At 45.0% G+C, this 18,041-nt stretch overlaps 1 protein-coding gene across 1 annotated transcript in view; it reads left to right on the plus strand.

The window, feature by feature from the left end:
• Window positions 1-6,668: 6,668 nt before the first annotated feature.
• The window catches only part of mars1 (methionyl-tRNA synthetase 1), a 45,511-nt gene continuing 34,138 nt past the window's right edge, over window positions 6,669-18,041 (plus strand). Inside the window, 1 exon segment of the mRNA XM_028792544.2 lies at window positions 6,669-6,847. Within this exon segment, the coding sequence (XP_028648377.2) occupies window positions 6,745-6,847 (103 nt within the window). The 5' untranslated portion in view covers window positions 6,669-6,744.

Here is an 18,041-nt window from a genome sequence, read left to right on the forward strand (position 1 = left end):
CACGTCCAATAGAAAGTAACTGCCAGATGGACAGAAATCGGCTTATCCACTTTGATGAAATGACAGGTGTCTGTGTGTGTGTGTGTGTTTGTGTCTGTCTGTTTATCTGTGTGTCCATCTGGCTGCTATGTCTCTGAGATATGCCATTTTTGTAAGGGAGTCATAAAAGCAGTGCTAATGTTTGTGATACACCGTCCATTGGAATTAAAAAAGCAATACATTTTATTACTGTACGACACGCTTTACAAAATACATTCCAACAGATGGTGCACTGCAGACATTAACTCTGAGCACGTCCTGTAGAGAGGGAGGATGGACAGAAATCAGCTTATCCATCTTAATTAAAGGACAAGTGTCTGTGTGTGTCTGTCTGTCTATCTGTGTGTCTGCCAGGGTGCTACATCTCTCTTATATGCCATTTGGAATGGGACTCATAAAAGCACTGGTAACGCGTGTGATGTGCCACCTGTTGGAGTAAAAAATGCAATTTATTTTATTATTACATGCATTACACAATACAAATCAGCTTATCCACCGTAATAAAAAGACTGCTTATCTTTGTATGTCCAATTGCTATGTCTCTAATATATGTTATTTGACAAGGGACTCGTAAAAGCAGTGGTAATGTGTGTGATGCACCACCTGTTAGAATGAAAAATGCAATGTATTTTATTATTACATGCATTACAAAATACAAATCAGCTTAACCACCGTAATAAAAACATTGCGTATCTGTGTGTATGTCCAGTAGCTGTCTCTAATATATGTCATTTGACAAGGGACTCGTAAAAGCAGTGGTAATGTGTGTGATGCACCACCTGTTAGAATGAAAAATGCAATGTATTTTATTATTATACGCATTACAAAATACACATCAGCTTAACCACCGTAATAAAAACATTGCGTATCTGTGTTTATATCCAGTTGCTGTCTCTAATATATTTCATTTGACAAGGGACTCGTAAAAGCAGTGGTAATGTGTGTGATGTGCCACCTGTTGGAATGAAAAATGCAATGTATTTTATTATTACATGCATTACAAAATACAAATCAGCTTAACCCACCGTAATAAAAACATTGCGTATCTGTGTGTATGTGCAGTTGCTATGTCTTTAATATATGTCACTTGACAAGGGACTCGTAAAAGCAGTGGTAACATGTGATGCACCACCTGTTGGAGTGAAAAATGCAATGTATTTTATTATTACACGCATTACAAAATACAAATCAGCTTATCCACCGTAATAAAAACAGCACATATCTGTGTGTATGTCCAATTGCTATGTCTCTAATATATGTCATTTGACAAGGGACTCGTAAAAGCAGTGGTAATGTGTGTGACGTGCCACCTGTTAGAATGAAAAATGCAATGTATTTTATTATTACATGCATTACAAAATACAAATCAGCTTAACCCACCGTAATAAAAACATTGCGTATCTGTGTGTATGTGCAGTTGCTATGTCTTTAATATATGTCACTTGACAAGGGACTCGTAAAAGCAGCGGTAACATGTGATGCGCCACCTGTTGGAGTGAAAAATGCAATGTATTTTATTATTACATGCATTACAAAATACATTGCAATAGATGGTGAACTACAAATGTTAATAGTGAATACATCCAGCAGAGACTAACAGCCGGTCAGACAGAAATCAGCTTATCCATCTTTATAAAAGGACAAGTGTCTGTATGGGTGTCTGTGTTGCTAGAATTAGGAAGAAACACATAAAAATAGGCCAAACATTGAAAAGAAGGTTACAAAAATCAATGATAACAACAAACTTTGCATGGTGGACAATGGATGAATGAAAATAAAAATAAATTGTGGTGGACATCAGGAAACCAAAGCCCCGAGATGACAAGGCTGGAGTCACTAAACCAGGCCAATAGCGTAGTGACCACCGCCGCATTTTCCTGCCAACGCACACTTAACTGTAACAGCAGTCAGTTCAACGTGTGACGGCGAGCTGAAGGGGTGAAAAGCGGGCAACTCTGTCTAAGGAAGGAAAGGCTGCTGTGGGGGACAGGGATCAGGTGGGTATCAAATAAAACACCGGAGGTCTTAGTGAGATGGCTAGCACAGTAAATGGGTGACCTGGTCTCTCCTGCCTGCTCTGGCACTCCATCTTGCTGCCTGAGGTCACAGACACGAGAAGGGGCTGTGACAGACGAGGGCTACTGCCAGGATTTGGGGACATTCTGTTAAGGCCTACATAATAAAGAGTGTAAAGGGGAGAGCAGGCCCACCCTAGGACCCTAACACGAGAAAACACTCAATGAACCTGGTGGAACGAGCTGCCCGTCTCCATTCGACCTTCGGACTCCCTCAGTGTGTTTTATGAAGACCCTCCTGCCCGGCTGTCTTTAGCTCTTAGGTTTTGCAATCTAAGAATTGTAACTCGCTGGTAGTTTTGTTCTGAGCTCGTTGCCAACTAGGATTCCGGGCTGTTTTGTCATGTGGTGGGCACGCTGTACCAGTGCCTGATCTGACCTTGTCACATGTGACGGTCGATTTTGTCACCTTGTCCTGTCACACTTTTTTCACAAAGTCCCCCCCAGACTGACATTTACTCAGTTATGTTGATCTCTTTTTCTAAGTCGCTTAGAATGAAAATGTCTGCTAAGACAAATGGAAACGGGAGCCAATTATCCGACCGTAGTCATCCTCGAGGACTGAAGGATGGGGTGGTGGTAAAGTTATGAATATTATTAAAAATCACTCAAACTGTCGAAGGAGTCCCAAAGCCCAAATTTAGAATGGCTGGATCACGTTACGGACCTGAAGAAGCGTCCATGGATGAGACCCTCAAGCTCGCCGTCCTCGCCGTCTGCCCTTCACTGAGTGCGGGTAGAGAGCACTGCGACAAGTTCACAGGCAGACACAAATAAATCAATTTATTAAGCACATCAATGCCGCTTTGATAAAACCGACAGGAAAACAACGTGGTTTGAAAGTGCAGAGCCCACGGCAGTCCTGGCAGAGTGGCACAATTAAGGAGGGCGTGTGGGAGTTTGATCAATTAAACTGCATGTTTTTTTGTAGATTTGGACAACACATATGGCTGTGTCCCTTGGCACAGGGTGCCCGAGGTGCCACAAGAATGTGGGGTACCACTGCCACCCTTGTGTGCTGTTTGTATGAACGCAGAGAAAGCTGTGCCCAAATACTAGCTGACAAGTCAAATGCATTCACTGCATCTGGTCACTGTGGTGATGCCACTTAGGGGTCCGTGGCAATGCTGTTTAGTAAAAACAGTGGGCTCAGGTGCCCATGATATCACAAATGAGCGTCCCTGGAGTGTCGATGGGGGCATCGTGAGAGCAGACACGCGCAGTTCAGCCGATTTCCTCCGGAGTGCGTCACTGAGCGCCTGTGCCCACTGAAGTATGAAAGGAACCCATGAAAAGAAAGACAAGACCAGAGGGATAAAATGAAAAGGAGAGCGGTGGCATCATGGCTGAGCGGGCACTGCTACAGGCAGGAGGCAGGCAGTCGGCACTCTGGAGCGGGCTCAATCTGACGGTCAAAAGATGGTGGCAGGAGAAAGGAGTGGTCCTCATGGGGTCCTCAGAACACAAGCTGGATGAAAAGGTTTGACTGTGCCAGTCACAAAGATGCCAGTTGTAGAAGAAGGCACAGGAGACTACTGGTAGTTTTAATGATCAGATCTGAATGACTCCGTATGGATTTATTTATTTATTTGAATTTTAACCTCCACCGAGACGCTGTTTGTATCGACGACTTTTTATTTAATTCATTAATTAATTAATGTATTTATTTAAAGGCCTGCATTGCACTTTTGCATATTTTTTTTAACTCTTTAATGGTCAATAAACAGCAATTTGCTGATTTGTGCCCACTCTTGCTGTGTCATGTGCTCCTCATTGCCCAGTTCATCCTATCGATGTCCCAGATTCAACAAGGAGTATGCCAGCAGCGGGTAACACGGGCATCGCAGTCACCACTCCTCTTTGTGGTCTTCATGGACCGCATATCAAGTTGGGCGTCTAGGGTGGCATCGTTGCTTTACGCCGATGACTTCGTCCTCTTGGCCTCATCTGACTGTGACCTTTGGCTCGCACTCGAGTGTGAAGTGGCTGTGATGAGGAGCAGAGCCTCCAAGTCTTGGAAAAGAGTGGATTGCTGTCCACAGGTGAGGCGGGCACAACCGTCATTAATGCCAGAGGTCTCGTTTACAAGTGAGAGTGACAAGTGGATTGGAGTGGTGGCAGCTGTTCGGCGGGCACTGTGTGGGTTCCATGGTGGTGAAGCGGGAGGGCAGTCTAAAGAGCAAAGCTTTGCCAGTCGATCTTCATCCACGTCCTCACCTACGGTGACGAGCTGAGCGCGAGCAACATGGCGAGTAGAAACGAGGCTGTGGTGAGGTGAGAAGGGTAAAGACTTGGGTGACCCTCCGAGTGGAGTGCACTGAAGTGGTTTGGCCAAGTGGTAAGGATGGCACCTCTCACTGGGTGGAGACTCTGGACAAGCAGGCTCAGGAACACCTGGGCATTCACAAGGAAGAGCTGGAATTGCAGCTTGGGACAGGGACGTCTGGGGTGACCTGCTTGGCCTGCTGCTGGCACCAAAAGCCATTTGTGAAGATGAGATGGACGTCCAGCGATATCTACTCATTAATTAGTTCCTCGCTGTTACTCTCAACAAGACCCTTCAGCATGCGCTATAAACGTCGCTCACTGCTTTGTGGTGTTTCATGTTTCTCCTCCACATTTCGGCGACCAGCGGCGTAGCTGGAGGGGGGCAAGGGGGGACATCTGTCCCCGGGCGCAGCATCTAGCGGGCTCCAAATTGATGTTAAATTCCCTTCCCCATTGCATTTTGGCAAACAGGAGGGGGCGCGAAATCTTCAGTTGTCCCCGGGCGCTGAAAACCCTAGCTACGCCTCTGTCAGCGACTTTAGTTATTAATTTATTTATTTTTATTGTTGATTTTTCTTTTTGTCAAAAATGCAACGTCACATGATCTGTGCATTTCTCATTCAGTGTCACACACACAGGGTACAATAACATACTAGTTTGATTGCTCGACTAATACACGGCACCAGGGTGGTCCGCAGACCACTGCAAAGATTTGATTTTTGTAGACTCCATTATCCACAAGTCCTTCCTTGGCCATTGGGGGTCACCTTGCTTGCCCGATTGTGAAAGGTCTCTCCATTCCGAACATTTGCTATGTGTACCCTCGAGTGGGCTTCTCAAATAGCCAAGTGACGAGTAAACAATAAAACATTAACAGAGAAACAGGTCCTGGTGTTGGATGAGAAGACCACCAAGTCCCCATCCAAGTGGTCAGTAGGGTGGAGGTCAGGGCTCTGCACCAGCCCCCCTCGAGTTCATTCGTGTCATTTCAGACCACAAGGGCACACAAACTTGGAAGTGGGCACAAGTCTTTGTGTGCTGTGGTATTAACAGTACCCTTCACTGGCACAGAGGTGCCCAGGGCAAACCCTGCAATTATCCCTCCTCCACCAAACTTTCCAGTAGGCCCAATGCAGTATAGAAGGCTGGCATTCTCCAAACCCAGAGTCGTCCATCGGACCACCAGATAGTGAAGTGGGATTCACCACTCCTTGTTTAAACTGCTCCAGAAGCCAATGGCGGGCAGCTCACCTTACGTCACTCCAGCCCGACGCCTGGCACAGCACATGGTGATCTTTGGCTCAGCCATGGAAACCCATTTCCCCAAGTCCTCGACAGACGGTTCTTGTGCAGATGTTCCTTCCACACTTGCGTTGTGAGGGATGTCACAGAAGACGCGACATTTTTAGCGCTCGGGGGGCCTTTGCAAGGCTGACCATTTTGTGGCTGAGCTGTCATTGCTCTTCGACATTTCCATTTTGCAATAATGGCACTCACATTTGACCCGAGCAGAAACTTCACATACTGACTTGTGGCAAAGGTGGCATCCTGTGACAGTGAGCTCTTCAGTATGACCCATTCTACAGTACTGCCAATGTTTGTCCATGGAGATAACATGGCTGGGTGCTTGACGTGTTGCACCTGTTGACAATGAAATGCCAGGAGGAGGAGGAGGAGGGTCCGCATACATTTGGTCATATAGTGTGTGTCCTCTATGTAGCAATAACAGAAAGATGGCACACGGTGTTCTCAGTATCTGTTTGAATTCAGCTTTTTAAATAAAAGGTCAAAGAGTTGTTAAGGCTTATCCTGAGTGTCCCGACGTGGTGTACAGTATGTTCTGTTGAAAAGTCCAACCTTCTGTTTGAGCTGTGTAAACTTTGATATCTCTACTGGTGCACATCATGTAGAACACCCTGTGAAATCTAAAACTATAATTTGTACAATCCAATACCTTGCCTAGTGTGGAATTAGCAAAGAGCCTTTTCCTAACCATGATGATTACAAATGACGTGTTCCGCTCTTCTGCATGATTACAAGATCCAAGGCGGTGTTACCTCAGCGAACGGATGGTGGATTTGAGTGAACGGCGCCCCCTTCTGCTCATTCTCTCGTACTTCGTCCAGCCCTTCCATCGCTGATCCTCCCACCTGCCTCCGGATTTGTCCACACGCCGTCGACACGCCCCTAAATTTCTCGCTACAACCAACAGAAAGAAAAACACGCCCCTCCATGGGTCTCCGCCCCTGACGACGAATCCTACAAATCCCGACATGCGTCGCTCTGTGAAGTTGCATCAGGCGACCGGCACCTCACAGCGAGCGCACTCTTCGTAGCGATTCAAGCGTCAGGCACGGAAGCCATGAGGTTGTATGTCAGCGAGGGGAACCCGCAGTGCTTGAAAGTCCTCGCGGCGTTCGAATTATCCGGGGCGCAGTGCGAAGTGGAGGCGGTGAGCCATGAAGGTGAGTTTTGGGATCGAATTCGGTGAGGGAGAACGGGAGTTAAGAGGCGGCTGTTTGGGAGCTCCGTACCTGAGTGGCACGCGGGGAACCAGGGAACGCTACGTCTGGCGATGGGCTTCAACTACTGGGGTCCCGTGGCAGAGATAAACGCGACTGCCGAGTGGATCTTGGGTTGCAGGAAACGGACGATCCTCGGCCAGCTGTCGCCGGGCTTCTCGGGGTGCCAGTCTCCGCTCAGGACGGCGCTCTTCGCTGAGCTTTACACACTTTGGTCGCTTTAAATTAATTTTGGGGGAAAGTAAACTATAATTTAGAATGGGTTCTGACAAAAATAAAACGCCGACTTTTACTCTGCCTGCATCTCTTTTTGTATATATTGGATCCACATGGAGAAATTAAAGTTCATACAGCAGCAGAAATCTACAAACAACTCGCAGGACAGACAATACAGATGTATATAATAATAATAGTAATAATCAACCTACTGAATCTTTTAAATCTCCATTACTCATTGTAGAGGTTGGGTAGCTGAAGCTGATGCCTGGCGATTTGGGGTCCTTGCCTGGACTGGATGCCTGGGCATTTTTAGGGCAAACATTCACTTTTGCACAAAATCAGTTTGTGATTTGCCAGCCAGTCTGTCTGCATATCATTGAGCAGAGGGAGATAAGTTGGATTTCCCAAAGTTATCCATACAGACAGGGAGGACTTTTTATAAACCTCGGAGATTTTGCTTGAAGTGCTCTTGCAGGCCCAGGAGGTTCCAGTTGTGTCACTTGAGTCAACTTTCAGAGTACAGCGAGTAGACACGGTCTGCTGTATGGTGTCTGATGTTAACTCTCCAGCCCGCATTGCGATACGGTTTGTCACAAGATGACTTTTTTTTTTTTTATGGATGAAGGCAAAAACATTTGCAGCTCTAATTTTTTAATGCAACTCCTCTCTTCTTCCAGCTGTTTCTTTATTGTTGTGCAAGTCTGACAGCTTCCTGTGATCTTCACCTCGAGTCAAATGTCTGCGCTAAACAGCTGTGCTTGAACATTAAGAACAAGTTGAGTTTGCTCCCCTGAATAACCATTTTGATATTTGCGCTCGAGGTGGAGAACGTGACTGGCTGTCAGATCTCCGTGCAGGAGAAATATTTGAGGCTGAAGCTTGAGCTGCAAATAAATTAAAAAAAGAAAGCGAAATACGCCCAGGGAAGAGTGGAAGTAGCAGGCGTCCAATACAGCGGCAGGGCTGGTTGATTTTTATTAATTAAAATGTGATTTTTCTCTTTTGATCAATTTGTGGGGTCCAAGGCACTTGGTGACCACTCTGACTAGGGATGCCAGCGTGACAGACCTTTTGTTTTAGATACCAACACCAGTGCAGTTTTATTTGATATCCCAGCAGTGTGTGGAATCCCACTCAATGGCCCCTTAGTAAAAGTACCTCCTGTAGTCAAGTGAACAATATTGGGACTTTATATACAATAGAACACAAAATGTAAAAAAAATCTATTCAGTAGTTACCCAACTTTCAGAAATATCAAAAGACAAAGCAGGGCTCCAATTGTAGTGTGTCTCAGACTTCGGGATTCTCTCAGTGTTACGACAAGCAAGGAGTTAATAATAATCCTCTTTAATAAAACCCCTGTGTGCATCCAGTGTCTGTCTGTGTGTGTGTGTGTCTTCTGGTGAAGTGCGCATGCGTGAGGCGCGGTGCGATGCTTCAAAGGCCACCTGACGTGTCACACGAGACAAAGAGGGCGGGACCTAAAAAAACATAGCGCGGCCGATCCAATCGGATTTCGGTAAATGAGGTAAGACCTGAAACATAAGGCATGAAAAATCCAATCGGGTACTGAGACGCGGAGACCAGCTTCCCCAAAGAGGTGGGATTAGTGTTTGTGGTTGTGCAAGTGTTCACTCTGAGGATGTCAGATTTGCGATTAAGAAGCTTGGCTCGGTAAAGTGTCAGTTGTTGAAGGGGTTTTCCTAAATATACGAATTTTCATGATATTACAATAGGATGACTTTTAAAAGTAGATTTATTTTCGCACACATAAAATCCATTGCTGGGGAGATGCCACACATACAATAATCAGCTGCACGCCAGCACAGATTAAAATATTTGCTGGTCAACTGCACAGTACTTGCTGGAGAGACGCCACAGGCACGATTATCAACTATCAACGTGTGCAGATGGTGCAGACCTATAAATATCTGGGAGTGCAGCTGGATGATAAACTGGACTGGACTGCCAATACTGATGCGCTGTGCAAGAAATGACAGAGCCGACTATACTTCACTAGAAGGCTGGCGTCCTTCAACATCTGCAATAAGATGCTGCAGATGTTCTATCAGACAGTTGTGGCGAGCGCCCTCTTCTACGCGGTGGTGTGCTGGGGAGGCAGCATTAAGAGGAAAGACGCCTCACGCCTGGACAAACTGGTGAGGAAGGCAGGCTCTATTGTTGGCATGGAGCTGGACAGTTTGACATCTGTGGCAGAGCGACGGGCGCTGAGCAGACTCCTGTCAATCATGGAGAATCCACTGCATCCACTGAACAGGATCATCTCCAGACAGAAGAGCAGCTTCAGCGACAAACTGCTGTCACCGTCCTGCTCCACTGACAGACTGAGGAGATTGTTCCTCCACCACACTATGAGACTCTTCAATTCCACCCGGGGGGGTAAACGTTAACATTTAACATTATACAAAGTTATGGTCTTTTTTTCACCTGCATTATTATCATTCTTTAATATTATTTATTGTATCAGTATGCTGCTGCTGGAAAATGTGAATTTCCCATTGGGATTAATAAAGTATCTATCTATCTATCTATCAACTGCACGCCACACATCACATCAGTTGCTGGGGAGACTCTGCTGATTGCCCGCTGTTGTGACAGAAAATGAAACGCATATTACGGATATCAAAGCCAGTATTACTGACAGAGAAAATTAAAGGCGCACAATACAGTGACGCATATTACAGCCACATACAAGCCAGTATTACTCTAACAGAAAACATTATGGACGTACAAGCCTATATTACTGTGACTATCTACTAACAATGTGCCACCCGAAAAAGCAAATGAGCGTCAGAAAAACGCTAAAAGAGAAAGACTCAGAAGAGCAAATAGAAGAACAGGAAAATGAGCGTAAAAAAAATTATCAAAGAGAATGTACTACTGTTCTAGCGCCCGATATTGTAACAGGCTTAAGGTCTAGTAATAACAACAACAACATTTATTTCTATAGCACATTTTCATACAAAAAGTAGCTCAAAGTGCTTTACATAATGAAGAAAAGAAAAATAAAAGACAAAATTAAAATAAGACAACATTAGTTAACATAGAATAAGAGTAAGGTCCGATGGCCAGGGGGGACACAAAAAACAACTCCAGACAGCTGGAGAAAAAAATAAAATCTGCAGGGGTTCAGAGGCCACGAGACCACTCAGTCCCCTCTGGGTATTCTACCTCACATAAATGAAATAGTCCTCTTTGTAGTTAGGGTTCTAATAATAATAATTCTTAATAATTTTCTCACTACTCAAAGCGCTCTCCACACAGGGAGGACCCGGGAAGCGAACCCACAGTCTCCTTACTGCAAAGCAGCAGCCCTCCCACTGCGCCACCTGTGACGATAGGGTTCAGAGTCTTGGTGGGATTTCAGTAGGCGGTTTATGAAGACAATGTTGTTATCTTGCCATGTGCACATTTAAATTTTTATTCTCTGACATTTACTCACCGGTAACTGAAACATTCCTGCTTAAAATCAACATTTAAAATTCAAACATTGTTATATCTGTACTGCTGAAATGATGAATTCCAAGATAATTCAGGATAATCTCTTCTATATATTTCTCTTCTGGTTTGTTCTGCTTCCACTTCAAAACCGGTCCCGCCCACACGCAGCCGACACGGCATTTCTCAATTCCTATTCGTCGTCTTCCATGTCATGCACTATACTGGCCTGCTGAGCGTAATCCATCCAACAAGTACTCGAGGTGCTGCCACAACGGTGAAGTAGCTTTACCATCTTTGCGGGAGCCACCTGTGTCTTTACAACAGCTTCTTACACAGCAAACATCAGAAGGTAAAAATGATCGTGAACACATTCGAGAATACAACTCTTCTCTAGCGTTAGCTTCCATGGGTGCACAGATAACACAACCTCCTGGACGCGGACCATAGTGTTTTAAAATACACGGGCAGATTGATCACCAAATCTCTTCACTATACACTAACACTTCTACCTCTCCAGGATATGGACAGTTGTATGTTTGTGACACAGCGCACGCTACTGAAGTCCATCCATCCATTTTCCAACCCGCTGAATCCGAACACAGGGTCACGGGGGTCTGCTGGAGCCAATCCCAGCCAACACAGGGCACAAGGCAGGGAACCAATCCCAAGCAGGGTGCCAACCCACCGCAGGACACACACAAACACACCCACACACACTTACAAAATAAAGCAAACTCTGCATGCAGCGAAAATGTACTTCTCCAGCTAGATTCCATGCTCAGAACCATCAACCCCTTCGCTAAATCATACAAACACATGCATGAAATCGCTCAGTCCAATCCAACCACATCTGCACGAATGGGTTTCAAGGAAAACCCTGGGCAGGATTTACGACGATACAATGCCCCAACATGTCACACCAATGTTGCAGTGATTTTCGTCGGAGAAGATGGCGAACTGCCTGCTGAAAGGAACATTTGCATCTATCCCATTGGCAACTCCTGTAAACAGATTTCCACGCTCAATATGAATTGCGATCCTATGGTGTACCCACTTTTATTCCCTTACGGAGACATTGGCTGGCACAAAGATTTACAACATGTTCCCGATAAAAGAACCACCAAGCGAATAAGGCTTACTCAATGCCAATTTTACACGTACAGATTAGCAATGAGGAATACATTTAGGATTTTGCACTCCAGCGACAAACTATTACGTATGTACGTCATAGATGCGTATGTTAAAACAGAGGGGGCGCGCGTCTCAACTATCTCCGATAACATCAACAAGATCTGCGCGTGGAACTATACAAAGGACTATCAGACGCACTGCAAGCAAACGCTGAAAATAACGAACGTGTAGGCAGAATGATCAGATTACCGTCCACATTTCCAGAAAGTCCAAGATACGAGGGCAATCCCAAAAGTAAGGTCTCCTATTTTTTTTTTTAGAAATACAAACAACCGTTTATTTTCTATAATATTTACATTTTAAAGGTTAAGGAATTATTTATTTTTCTACATAATCGCCATTTCAGTCGATGCATTTTTGTTGATGCTGTGGTAGTTTTAGAATGCCCATGTCATACCAGCTCACTGCCATGTCCTTCAGGAAGCGTTGAACTTCATCTTTCACCTCTTCGTCAGAGCAGAATCGCCTTCCGGACAAATGTTCTTTCAATGTAGGGAACAGGTGGTAGTCACTGGGTGCCACGTCCGGACTATAGGGTGGGTGGGTGATGAGTTCCAACCAAAGTTTTGCAGGAGATCAACGGTTTGACGGGCGACGTGTGGACGAGCGTTGTCGTGGAGAATGCTTACGCCTTTGCGCAACATCCCTCTTCTCTGGTTCTGAATTGCCCTTCTGAGTTTTTTCAGTGTTTCACAGTACCTGTCAGCGTTTTATTGTGGTCCCAGCAGGCTTAAAGTCGACCAACAACACCCCCTTCCGGTCCCAAAACACATTTGCCATGACTTTACCAGCAGACTGTGTTTGTTTGAGTTTTCACGGCTTCGGCGAAGAGGGATGCCGCCACTCGCTTGATTGTTGTTTGGTCTCAGGTGTAAAGTGGAACACCCAGGTTTCGTCACCCGTGCCAATCGAGTCCAAGAAGTTGTCCTTTTCATTTGCATAGCGGCAAAGAAATTCACGGGAAGAATCAACTCGTTGCCGTTTGTGGTCTTCTGTCGGCATACGTGGTACCCATCTTGTGCACACCTTCTGATATTGCAGCTTTTCCTATTAAAATCCTGTGGATGGTGCTTCGGGAAACCTCAGGAACCAAAATGCAGAGAGCATCCTGAGTAATCCGCCGATCTTTACGCATGTTTTCCTCAACCTTCGCGACTGCCTCGTCGGAAATTGACGGTCTCCTGCTCCTTTGTTCGTCGTGAATTTCAGTACGACCGGCTGTTAACTCTCTACACCACTTGTGAACGTTTTTGACATCCATGCACGACTGTCCATACACTTCCATCAATTGGCTATGAATTTCAACCGGTTTAACGACTATTGCGTTCAAAAATCGAATAACTGCGCGAACTTCGCACTTGGCGGTAGCGTTCAATGGGAGCTCCATTTTCAAGGGCTGCCAAGCCAAGACTGAGCATCCCAGCAAAGCCGCACATGCTTGTTTGGGAGTGGAGGAAGCACCAATCACAACAGTGAGGCCAACAGCCGAACGAACAGTTTCTCTACGTCCCCACCGCTTTGGAGACCTTACTTTTGGGATTGCCCTCGTACATGCAACAAAACTATCAGGATGCCGTGGCCATAGTACGTAAATTCAGAAAGCCTGATTTCTTTATCACTTTCACATGTAATCCTGCTTGGCCGGAAATTCTACATGCACACTGCGTCTTTCAAGAAGTATTTCTTCTTGATTTCTGAATTCCTTTCTCACCGTTTTCCATTCCTATTCGTACACCGCCGTATGGTACGGCGGGCGTTGGCTAGTTTTATTTAAACATATTCTTGAAAACTGTTTTTCTCACTACATGCTTTTAAAGTCTGGTTTGTTGGAGAATCTCTTAGGGATTTTTAGAACATTGGAACACTCTGGACGACAACACTCTCCACTTACTTCTTCCAAAATAACATCAAGTCAAGTTTTGAAAGTCCCCAAAGTCTTACTGTCTACCACACTACTCGGTCGCTTATTCCAAGTGTTTTTGTGTAAAGAAAAACTTCGTAATGTTTGTGCGAAATTCACCCTTCACAAGTGTCCAACTGTGTCCCTTTATTCTTTATGAACTCATTTTAAAGTCACCGTCTCGATCTACTGGACTAATCCATCCATTCTCCAACCCGCTATATCCTAACCACAGGGTCATGGGGGGGGGGGGGGGGTCTGCTGGAGCCAATCCCAGCCAACACAGAGCGCAAGGCAGGAAACAAACCCCGGGCAGGGCGCCAGCCCACTGCAGGGCACACATACCCACACACCAAGCACACACACTAGGGACAATTTAGAATCTCCAGTGCACCTAACCTGCATGTCTTTGGACTGTGGGAGGAAACCTACGCAGACACAGGGAGAACATGCAGACTCCACGCAGGGAAGCGAACCCGGGTCTCCTAACTGCGAGGCAGCAGCGCTACCCACTGTGCCGCCCCACTGGACTAATTCCCTTCATAATTTTAAACACTTCCATAATGTCTCCTCTTCATCACTGTAAAAGCTCAGCTCTTCTAATCTTCATAATTCACCCCCTGTAGCCCCTTAATCAGCCTCGTCGCTCTTCTCTGGACTTCCTCCAGTGCTGCTGTGTCTTTATGGAGTCATAAACTGACCACAGGACTCCAGATGAGGCCTCACCAGTGTGTTATAAAGCTCCTGTGACTTGTACTCCACACATCAAGGCACTATATAACCTGACATTCTGTTAGCCTTCTTAATGGCTTCTGAGCACTGACTGGCAGTTGGTCATGTTGAGTCCACTATGACTTCTAAATCCTTCTCATAAGGTGGGCTTTTGATTTTCAGTCCTCCAATTGCGAATTAAAACCTAACAAGACCCAAACCTAATGCAAGTGTTAGGCTCAGCTCTTTTAATCTTTCCTCCTAACTCATCCCCTGTAGCCCTGAATCAGCCCAGTCGCTCTTCTCTGGACATTTTCTAGTGCTGCTATGTCCTTTTTGTATCCTGGAGACCCAAACTGCACACAGGACTCCAGATGAGGCCTCACTAGTGTGTTATAAAGCTTGAGCGGAACCTCCTGTGACTTGTACTCCACACATCAAGGCGCTATATAACCTGACATTCTGTTAGCCTTCTTAATGGCTTCTGAACACTGTTGGGAAGTTGATAGCTTAGAGTCCACCACGACTCCTAAGTGCTTCTCATAAGGTGGACTGTCGATTTTCAGACCCCCATTGTGTATTCAAACCTCACATTTTTACTTCCTATGTGTAACTCTTTACATTTACTGGCATTCAATTTCGTCGTCCACAAATCTGCCCAAAGCCTGTCTGCTGTCCAAGTCCTGCAATCAGCCTCATTGCTCTTCTCTGGACTTCCTCCAGTGCTGCTGTGTCTTTATGGAGTCATAAACTGACCACAGGACTCCAGATGAGGCCTCACCAGTGTGTTATAAAGCTTCTGTGACTTGTACTGCACACGTCAAGGTGCTATATAACCTGACATTCTCATAGCCTTCTGAACACTGTCTGGAAAGACCATCCATTGTGTATTCAAACCTAACATTTTTTAGTACCTGGAGTATTTGCAATTGAACAATTTGATATTTACATCATTAGAACATTTAGAACAATCTAGATCTGAGAACTGTCCATTGAGCTCCGCAAAGCTCATCCACTGAATTCTTCCAAAATAACACCAAGCCAAGTTTTGAAGGCCCTTGACGTCCTATTGAGCTGGTTAAAAATGTACTGCGCAGTAATATTAATCGATTGAGTCAAATCGTTTCAAATGTGACACATTCCTGGTGCTTTTGTTGTCCAAATCTGTCTCTCCATGTTTTACATTTGTGCAGATTAGGGTGGTCGCGATCCCAAAATTTGCTGCGATTCTAAGAAAAGTGTCGCAGTTCAGTTCCATTTTCAGTACCCCATATTAGAGTTTCTTAACCTGTGGGTTGTAACTCCGAATGAGTTGCTGTAGGCTTGTCCCTCGCTGTCCTGTGTAGTGGGAATGAATGAGGTGCGTGAGGTTTGCAGGGTTTCTTGTTCTTCTTGGGCTGCAGCTTGTTGAAGCATCTGACCACCATAAGTTTGGTGGACCCCAATCCCCTGCCCCCCCCCCCCCCGATCTGACAGTCCGCATGGACCTCATGAGGATAAATAAAGTTTAAGAACCCCCCCCCCCACCCAGTATAGTAGAGAATGTAACTCCATAAACCAAACCTTACTAAACTGATTACAATTCTCTGTGCATTCCTGTCTTAACTTTGAGGAAAACAAATCCTAGAACGTTTAGTCATTAAATGCTAAAACGGGAGGTAGTTTGTCAAAGGTAAGAAGTTAAAATTCTGTAAACAGTGACATGTAAAGACCCTCCACGGTTTTTATTTTTTTATTTGTTTTCTATTGATGAGAATGAATGCTGTCGGCGAGGTAGCTCAATGAAATGTGACTCACGTCCTTAAATGTTAATTGAATAAGTAGTGCAATCTTTTGTAAATGATATAATATATACAGTCATATGAAACAGTTTGGGACCCCCTCTTAATTCTTTGGATTTTTGTTTCTCATTGGCTGAACTTCCTTTTAATATCTGATATGCCTTATTGACACAGTAGGATTTCAGCAGTGACATGAAGTTTATTGGATTAACAGAAAATATGCAATATGCATCATAACCAAATTAGACAGGTGCATAAATGTGGGCACCCCAACAGAGATATGACATCAATACTTAGTTGAGCCTCCTTTTGCAAATCTAACAGCCTCTAGACGCTGTCCTCCTATAGCCTCTGATGAGTGTCTGATTCTGGATGGAGGTCTTGTTCACCATTCTTCATACAAAATCTCTCCACTTCAGTTCAATTTGATGGACAGCCTGCTTCAGATCATCCCATAGATTTTCAATGATATTCAAGTCAGAGGACTGTGATGGCCATTCCAGAACATTGTACTTCTCCCTCTGCATGAATGCCTTTGTAGATTTCCAACTGTGTTTTGGGTCATTGTCTTGTTGGAATATCCTACCCCTGCGTAACTTCAACTTTGTGACTGATGGTTGAACATTATCCTGAAGAATTGGTTGATACTGGGTTGAATTCATGCGACCCTCGACTTTAACAAGGGCCCCAGTCCCTGAACTGGCCACACAGCCCACCACACAGCATGATGGAACCTCCACCAAATTTGACAGGAGGTAGCAGGTGTGTTTCTTGGAATGCGGTGTTCTTCTTCCGCCATGCAAAGCACTTTTTGTTCTGACCAAATAACTCCATTTGTGTCTCATCAGTCCAAAGCACTTTGTCCCAAAATGAATCTGACTTGTCTAAACGAGCATTGGCATACAACAAGCGACTCTGTTTGTGACGTGAGTGCAGAAAGGGCTTCTTTCTCATCACCCTGCCATACAGATGTGCTGAATTGTAGAACGATGTACAGATACACCATCTGCAGCCAGATGATGTTGCAGGTCTTTGGAGGTGATCTGTGGGTTGTCTGTCACCATTCTCACAATCCTGTTCATATGCCGCTCCTGTGTTTTTCTTGGCCTGCCAGACCTGCTGGTTTAACAGCCACTGTGCCTGTGGCCTTCCATTTCCTGATTCCATTCCTTACAGTTACAGAAACTGACAGTTGAAACCTCTGAGATGGCTTTTTGTAGCCTTCCCCTAAACCAGGAGACTCAACAATCTTTGTTTTCAGATCTTTGGAGAGTTGCTTTGAGGATCCCATGCTGTCACTTTTCAGAGGAGAGTCAAAGGGAAGGAAGCACAACTTGCGATTGACCACCTTGAATACCTTTATATCTCGTGATGGGACACACCGGTCTATGAAGTTCAAGGCGTAATGAACTCATCAACCAATCAGCATTGAGCAGTGACAGGCATTCAAATCAGCACAATGACAAGGGGACCCACATTTGTGCACAGCCAGTTTTTCACATTTGATTTCATTTCATACAACTAAATACTGCGTCACTAAAAATCTTTGTTCAGAAAACACCGCAGTACTCCTAGGAAATGAGCGACAGACCACTGTTATCTTTATTGTTGAAAGGAGAGTCAATTATTATGCAGGCTGAGAGGGGGTTCCAAACTTTTTCATATGACTGTAACTATTAAAAGAAACATTAAGTTTAGATGGTCTCTAGTTGTTCAGAAAAGTAACCCACCAGCTGAGCACCAGCACACCTAAAGGCTTTGCATTAATACAAACTGCACACACATATTGTGTCTTTGGCTGAGTAAACTATGATTTCTTTGCAGCTTCCAAATTTTCTGGTGTCGCTGTGCTCTTCCTTCTGTGAGGCCTTGG

Source organism: Erpetoichthys calabaricus, chromosome 3, assembly GCF_900747795.2.
Source record: "Erpetoichthys calabaricus chromosome 3, fErpCal1.3, whole genome shotgun sequence".
Taxonomy (NCBI): domain Eukaryota; kingdom Metazoa; phylum Chordata; class Cladistia; order Polypteriformes; family Polypteridae; genus Erpetoichthys; species Erpetoichthys calabaricus.